Here is a 7,710-nt window from a genome sequence, read left to right as displayed (position 1 = left end):
AATTACAATAGTATGATGGAAATAACTCGTGAATATCCCAGCAGTGAATTATACTCCGGGGAAACAGTTCTTTGTTGCCTCTGACAACGGTTTACAATCAAGGGAAACAGTCCTTCGTTACCCCTGACGACGGGATGCCGCCAAGATAAACCGCCATTTGTTGCTCTCGACAACGGGACACAAGCCTGGGATCAACCTTTTGTTGCCAATGACAACTGGGTACAACCCGAGTGGAAACACAATCCTTCAGCGCCTTCAATTTGTTTGGTCGAATATAATATTATGACATTCTAATGGATGATATTCCCTTCAAAAGAGGATATAGTATATATTATGCATATTTCTCATGGAACGATGAAAATATACGTATTGGTAATTCTGTTTATTGTACCCATATTCGAGTAAAACAAATATAAACACAAAATCGAAACACATTTATTTAGAATTAAATACATAGCAGTATTATACAGCACTTTTTTTTTATCTTTAACACATTATTTATGAAATTAGTTCTTGAATGTTTTGTCACTGAACATTGATTATATTACTAGCCTAAAAGTGCCGTCATATCATTCTGCGTAAACGGCGAACACCATCCCTATGACGTAGTACCCAGATTTGTGTACCGTAACAGACACGTGATTGTCGTACCGCTGATCCCAGAGACACCTGGAAGACACTAGCATACTTGCATCATGCTCCCCTCTTTCCCCAACCATTACCGAACTCACAATCTTGTACCGCGGAAGAGTCATCTGTTGTTTTACCTTTTCTTTGATCATGTCACTCGCTAAAACACAAAGCTTACTCATTGACCCGGGGTCGTACGTTTTCAATGTCATTTGTGCCTCTATCACGTCCGTTATGATTTGTTTCACTGGTGTTTCATAAAAAATGAAGTCGGGCTTTAGCTTGTACGTGTTTTCTAGTTTGATCCCCATCATTGGCTGGATTTCATCTGACGTGGCAATACTACGTTTGTCTGCGTTGTGAGCACTCTTTCCGGACACTATTGAATGAGCAGTATCTCGGTGGACTAGAGTTCCCGCCCTTGGACGTATTGGATGTGATGACGTCGTTGGGCTGCTTTTGTCACCATGGTGATGACCTTTATGATGACCTCCATCGTGACTGGGTTTGTGATGGCTATCTTTCCTGGTTCTATGGTGAATAGAAGGACTCCCTTCCTGTCCCCCTTTAGAATGTTCATCTTTCTGGTGACCGTCCTGGCCTTTCTTAGAGTGATCCCCATGTCCGGCTTTTTCTTTTTCCTTCATTGTCTACTCAGGTATCGAACTCAGCGGCTCTGGTGAATACGACCTGTGAATCAATTAATATAAATATGTAAATCTTTTAGCATTAAAAGTAACATGATCAATTTACTCTGTCGTATAAAGGCGAAGTGCATGTATTCAGCTGTCTTAATTATGGATGATATAAGGAAGATCTTAATTGGGTGGGAGAGTGGGGGCACTTTGATCCTAATCCAAAATATTCTTTGATTTTAGAGTGTGCACTGATACAGCCCACACATACATCGACTCATACAATAAATATCAAGCAAACCAAAAAAGTATCTCATCATCTTCCTCCACTTGTTGAATTTACTTGATAAGCACCCATCGTCAGGGTCCCAGAGTAAACCCCAACAGCAATTGTAATTAACAGTAGTAATTGCATTGTTTAAAACGGGCGGACTTGAATATTTTGAAGTAAAGACGTATTTAACGTATATATTTTAAGGTCTTTTATAACAATCTGCAAACTTTTTATCGTAAGCAAAGAATATTTGATATCAGTTCTTATGAAGGCCTTTCACCTGTTTACCATCTTGTTATCACAATGTTTTAAGCATTAAATGATCATCTTTAGACATACATAGATCTCCGTCTTAAGATACCACTTGTGTGAGGAGGTCACTTGTGCTAGGTGATAACTTTAGTAACTCCCGATTGAAAAACATATGTTAACTGAACCTGTATGTATAGACCACCTGCAAGGAGACCACTGAAAACAGGTTTTATCATATATATATCAAAGCTTTCGATAGAATTAGGCAAAATAAATGGCTTTAATAACTAAAATAGTATTATTGTTCACGAATTATCTTTAACTGGGTGAAATTCTATCGAATTGATAGAAATGAATTTGTTATTATAGGAAATCTTAAAAAAACAATGCTAATTTTAGGCTGGTGTGCCACAGGGTTATGTCCTGCATCCATTTGTAGTTCTGTTATAAATGATCATATCTTATAATTATCAAGAATGTTTGCAAAAGATACGTCACTTGCTTACTACTAATAACAACACTGAAATAAAACAAATACCGGTCGTTTACCCTAGTCAGGACCCTTAGCACTTCAGAAATATATGGCAAGATAATTACATAAATTGATGTGCCTCATAACCTTATAGTTACAAACCTCCTTCATATTAAATCTCCCTTACAAAGGAAACCGATATAATCTACTCAGTGTCGACTGCACAAGTTTTATCAATTTATGCATTTCAAAAAAACAACATTTACGTATTCCTTAAACATATTTAAGCCATTTAAAACGTATCAAATTACATTCTTTCGTGATATTTGATTTCCAATCTATACAAAATGTATATACGTGAGTCAAATATCATCCAAAAATGTTTCCCAACAACGAAATAAAATTGTTGTGTTTAATATATTAGCAAGTTAATGTACATTATTCCAACAATAAATCTTAATATCAATTTTTAAATGCTTTTAAAGCACACACAACGGCAATACTTTTGCTGATTAACTGTGTCAGGTGAGAACGATAGCAGTGATTACGTTTCTATTCAAGGCACTGCTCAATAACACACCTGAGGTATGTGTAAACACACTGGGATAGTGTATCCCACATACATCATAGATTATACATTGATTTCTACCTGGCTATTTGTCATAGTGGCATGAAGTCTCTACTGAAGTAGCCGGCTTTAATCCGAGTAACCGCACTGACTTTTGGAAATGCCAACATTCTCTTATACAACCGTTAAAAGATTACCAAATATTAAGATACCGAAAATTGCAGCAATCAGTTCTGACAATATAAGGGTTTTAAAATGTCTGTTTTTCGTCCGTGTTTTATCCAACGTCTATTCAAGGTAAACTATCAATAAATAAATACCCTTGTCAGTGTTTGTTTTGGCCTGATACAGATTCGTATAATTCACGTCCTTTGTCAGTCATACATTCAGTCCCAGGTAGACAGGGAAATCATGTGATAGAAGCGACACGTTAGACAACTGATCAGTTGATCGTAGCTTGAATTATTATGCTTTATCTGTTATTTGATTACCCCTTTGTGGAACCTCTAAAAATTGATATAGCTGAATATTGTATTTTTTATATAATAATAATTACGTTTTATGTACCTCTTAGCGTCAGTTCGTTTTAATAATAAACTTCAGTGACGTTGTGGAATTCTTACTTTTATTTCTATCGAATAATATACGTTGTACAGTAATATTTCTTAGTATACCCCATTATGAATGGTCCGTATCTTTGGTTAATGCAGGATAATCCGAAACAAATGTCGCAGAAAATAGAAAGATCAAAATGTTTTATCAAAGCGTCACGGGAAATATTTCATCTTAACTATACCATCCAGATAAAATAAACTTTGTCCATGAATATATGGCTTATGAGACACTAATCCAAAACAAATGTCGGGGGAAACATTTGTATGTTTCGATAAACGTGAACCTATTGCGTTTCCATTCAAAATACTGATTCGGTTGCACCGTCCAAAAACTTTATCGAGGGCGTTTTATTAAAATACTTTGTCTGCCTTCACAGATCCCATCTTAATTTGATGCTTAACTCTCGTAATTTTAAATGGACAAGTGTTTATTATTGATGACATGTGTGGATACGGTTTGGCTGTAGGTGGTCAAAAGCACGAAATTTTCTCGTTACCTCGTCTTTCAGCAAAACGCTTATCAGAATTATTGTCTAATGCAAACAAGTATTGATTAAAGCCCAATTAGTGTCATATCACTCAGGAAACCATACACATTACTTTTTGTCGTGTGTAAACACATTTATTAGCCGATTACATTCATGTTGAGAAACGCAATTTTATCACAAAGAAGAAGAATTTTCTTTTAGATATGTTTAAAAAAATAATCTTCCACCAAAAGTGACCCGTGGCCCTATAAGTGATTTGTATGCAGGGTATACATTGATTATTTTTGACGCTTGATTTAACACTTCAAATGATTAAATAGGAATTAAGTGTTAGACGTAAATGACAAGTGACTTTACAAGTAAAATGCTATATTTCTTTAACATTTTTACAATTTGGATCTTGTCATTAAAACATTATTTTCGTCGTTCGCCTTAGTCAGTACACATTTCTGTGTTTGTATCAGTAGAATGCATACAATATTTTAATCGCAATTTTTGTAGGCACCCTATTGTCAAACATAGCCGTTTCAGTCAATTGTGCCGTACATGTAGTGTTCGTAAATATAAATGTTCCTGACTGTTCTGAAGATATTGTGTTTGTTGGACTGTACAGTTACTGAGCTGTAAGTTGTATTATCATAAATTCAGTACTTGTTTTATATGTATTTCATGTTTTTATTTAAAATTCGATCATAATATAAATATGAAAATAATTAATATATGTTACCTAAACTTACCTAAAGCTATAACACGGACCAAATTTCTAAAGAAATAAAACATGTAAGAGGCAGTGCTGTTGTGAAATTGTCAGTTCTATTGTATCAAAGGGATTATAACCGACTAGAGACTCTCTAACTTAATTCACAAAATTAACAAACAAAAATAACTTCAATTTGTAAATCATTTCGAAAACCTTTCTAAAGAGATGTCCGTTACACACGATGACTGCCTGAATACAATGATTAATGAATTTGACAATTTTTCATATACTGACTGTAGAATATCCAAATAAAGAAGAAAAAATGGTTTGTGAAAATTTTATCAAAGCTTAAATATTCTGCAGCCGTTTATATGAAAGTCAATAATTACACGTTTGATCTTTCTGTGTTGTATTGTTTACGATGAGTTGAATTATAAATTATACATAAAGAATACAAAGCAGAAATTTTAGCCTTATGTACACTTGCAATGTTTATCTTGTAAATTGTGAAGGAATTTCTCAATAACTTTAAAAGGCATAACAAGAGCAACTACTTAAAAGGAACAGCCAAAAACACGATATGATAAATGGGTAGGATTGTGGAAACCTCTGTTAGAATGATGTTAGGGTTAATTCAAGGTCACGACCATGAAGCAGTCCATAGGTACGAACTGTCTGTAAGTTCGATTGTCATGATGATAGGAAAGTGCGGTCATACAAACCTAATATGGAAATGATGTTCAGAGACGCACATGAAATATCAAAGGTTCAAATAGAACAGTATGATATCAGCCACTGGTATTTGTGTAGTGTCAGGACACATGTTGTTCTGTGGGACCTTCCTAACCTGGCCATTGATAATGTCATTCTTTACAACGTTCTCTAACCAAAGAGTAACCAAAGAGTACCAAAGGTGTTCCCATACCAGTAGTCCGTGTATATTGACCTCTGATGTATGCGTCATGCCATACATAAAATACATAATGTTTCTAAGATAAATACGCTACTGTTACTAAGGGATATTAATCATTTGTAGTCTTACTTTTTCTGTGCCTGATTACTTTACCTGACCTTAACGTCGTAAATAAATCACTACTCGGTTTTTATGTTATTATTTTCCGTTTTAATAAAAGCATTTAAGATATACTACTATAACTTTAGTAAGTAGCCCGTGCTTGTCTAACTACAGCAGCAAAATACCTACGTCGTCACACGCGCGTTGTACAGAGAGTATAAACTGTATCTAATAGTGCAAACATACATGTGATATTGAACAATGAAAAATTGTGAACATCTTGTTGAATAAACGTTGCATGAATAGGATATATATTTGTCCTATTTATTTTTAAACTAAAGGTAATGGTAAATATATGGGGAAAACGTTTGTATACTGAATACGCAAAAAAACCATCTTATCGGCGAATGAAAAATTATGTACTACATCAACATTATCTCAGGAACTGAAGAGACATCAAGATAAAGTTCAGACAACAATAGGAAATGAGGAGACACCAAACCAGTAAGCTTTCTTAGGGATATGAGTTTCTAAGTAATTAACACCGAACACCTATTAAGTATAGCAAGTTTCCGTTAAGTTGGCTCATCATTACGAACTCAGATATCTGGCACGTTATTGTTCTGTTGCATAATACAGAAAGCAACAATTGGCGAGATCTATTGTATACTTGTAGCCTGATAGACATCAATGGAGTGTGTTTAAGTATGAATGACTGAGATTAGTCTTTGTTTGATCGCCAATCATTGTAAGCACGTACTTCCCCTCCTCAGCAGGCACCAGTGTTTTCGATGTTGACAAACGTGCCATCCAAGTGCCGGTATATTATTTCAAGTGGAGTGTTTTGATAAAGTTATCTTCAAGTGGCTGTCGCAGAAAGAATACTTAGAGGCTGTCACTAATGGAAACATACAGCGAAGAGAAGCATGTTGCGAGAAAGATATGAATTTTTGCCTTTGGATATACATTCTCATTTTTAACTTACTTGACGGACGTAATTAATATTTGGAACAAATGCACATGCATCAAATACACTCGACTGCCTTGTGATAAATTAGATATATAGCCGTTTGTCCTACAAAATAGGCAGTAATTTAATGATATAGTGACTTACCTTTGAAAAGCTAGAAAGCAATATTGTGTAGTAGTTCTATCCGGTTGTAATTCCGCCACGGTCACAAATCATACAGACTTTCTATGGATAGATCTCTGGGATATAGTCTAGATTACAGGTGAACAAGGCCCGGTCGTCTGCTATCTCGCTACCTGGTCCTGAATCAATTAATCAGTGTTACTTGATTAACATGTAGCACCTGTCTAGGGTGGTGCGGTGAGTGCTGGTCCGGTATCAACGAACGCTTTATCTGAGGGACCCCCTACAGCATAGCTACCAACCAACTAACCACATTTCTATTGATTTGGTCATTGCTCATTTGTCAATTCCTTGCTGTAAGGAGTCATGACAAAAACACATGGTCTCCATTTACCTGTTTATATATTAACTCAATGAGATAAATATAATTGATTATGTAATGATATAAAAATTTCTTAAAAAGCAAAATAAAACATGAAAATTTAATCAAAATCTCGAAACACTTTGGCGTCAGTGAATTCTGTGTGGGTTTAAATAGCTTAGAGTGATGGTCTACGATACTTAAACCTTGTGCTTATCTCGTAAAGAAATCCTACATAAAGCCCACGTCAGATGAAGAGTAATATTAACAAATACTACAAGTATATGGTCCACATTCCTGGGCCAATACCAAAAACAACTTAATACAGTTAGAAATAGTGATAAGATTGTATACCAAATGTAATTATAGACTTGACACGTTTATCGTGGTTGGTAGTCGTAGTTATACCACAAACAAATGACGTCAAATATTATTTATAAGAGAACAAAATGCATATCGATTAAAGATGAATTAAAAAAGATCTTGTTTCCCCGAGGATGATTCAGAGGGTTTGAAGGAAATGAACTCGATGTATTAGTGATTCACATTAAAAGCGTGATTGTTCATTAAGTATCTGCTTTTAACATTTAAAAACAGATATACTGTTA

The 7,710-nt window shown here is 34.9% G+C and overlaps 1 protein-coding gene across 1 annotated transcript; it reads right to left on the bottom strand.

Annotated features, from left to right (window-relative positions):
* Nucleotides 1–420: 420 nt before the first annotated feature.
* Nucleotides 421–7,011, bottom strand: LOC110445132 (tctex1 domain-containing protein 1-like). Its single transcript, XM_021489553.1, has 2 exons — nt 6,763–7,011; nt 421–1,320 (listed from the first exon to the last, which is right to left on the bottom strand). The coding sequence occupies exon 2, from the start codon at nt 1,275–1,277 to the stop codon at nt 570–572; it is 708 nt and encodes a 235-aa protein (XP_021345228.1). The 5' UTR covers nt 1,278–1,320; nt 6,763–7,011; the 3' UTR covers nt 421–569.
* Between the last annotated feature and the right edge of the window lie 699 nt (nt 7,012–7,710).

The sequence above is a fragment of the Mizuhopecten yessoensis genome, unplaced genomic scaffold (assembly GCF_002113885.1).
Source record: "Mizuhopecten yessoensis strain PY_sf001 unplaced genomic scaffold, ASM211388v2 scaffold2091, whole genome shotgun sequence".
NCBI classification, from domain to species: domain Eukaryota; kingdom Metazoa; phylum Mollusca; class Bivalvia; order Pectinida; family Pectinidae; genus Mizuhopecten; species Mizuhopecten yessoensis.
The sequence above is the reverse complement of the archived record's forward strand: the minus strand, read 5'-3'. Positions and strand labels throughout refer to the sequence as shown.

Bases quoted from the DNA above. Each gene is read 5' to 3' on its own strand.
- LOC110445132 (XM_021489553.1), bottom strand. From the start codon at position 1,277: ATGAAGGAAAAAGAAAAAGCCGGACATGGGGATCACTCTAAGAAAGGC.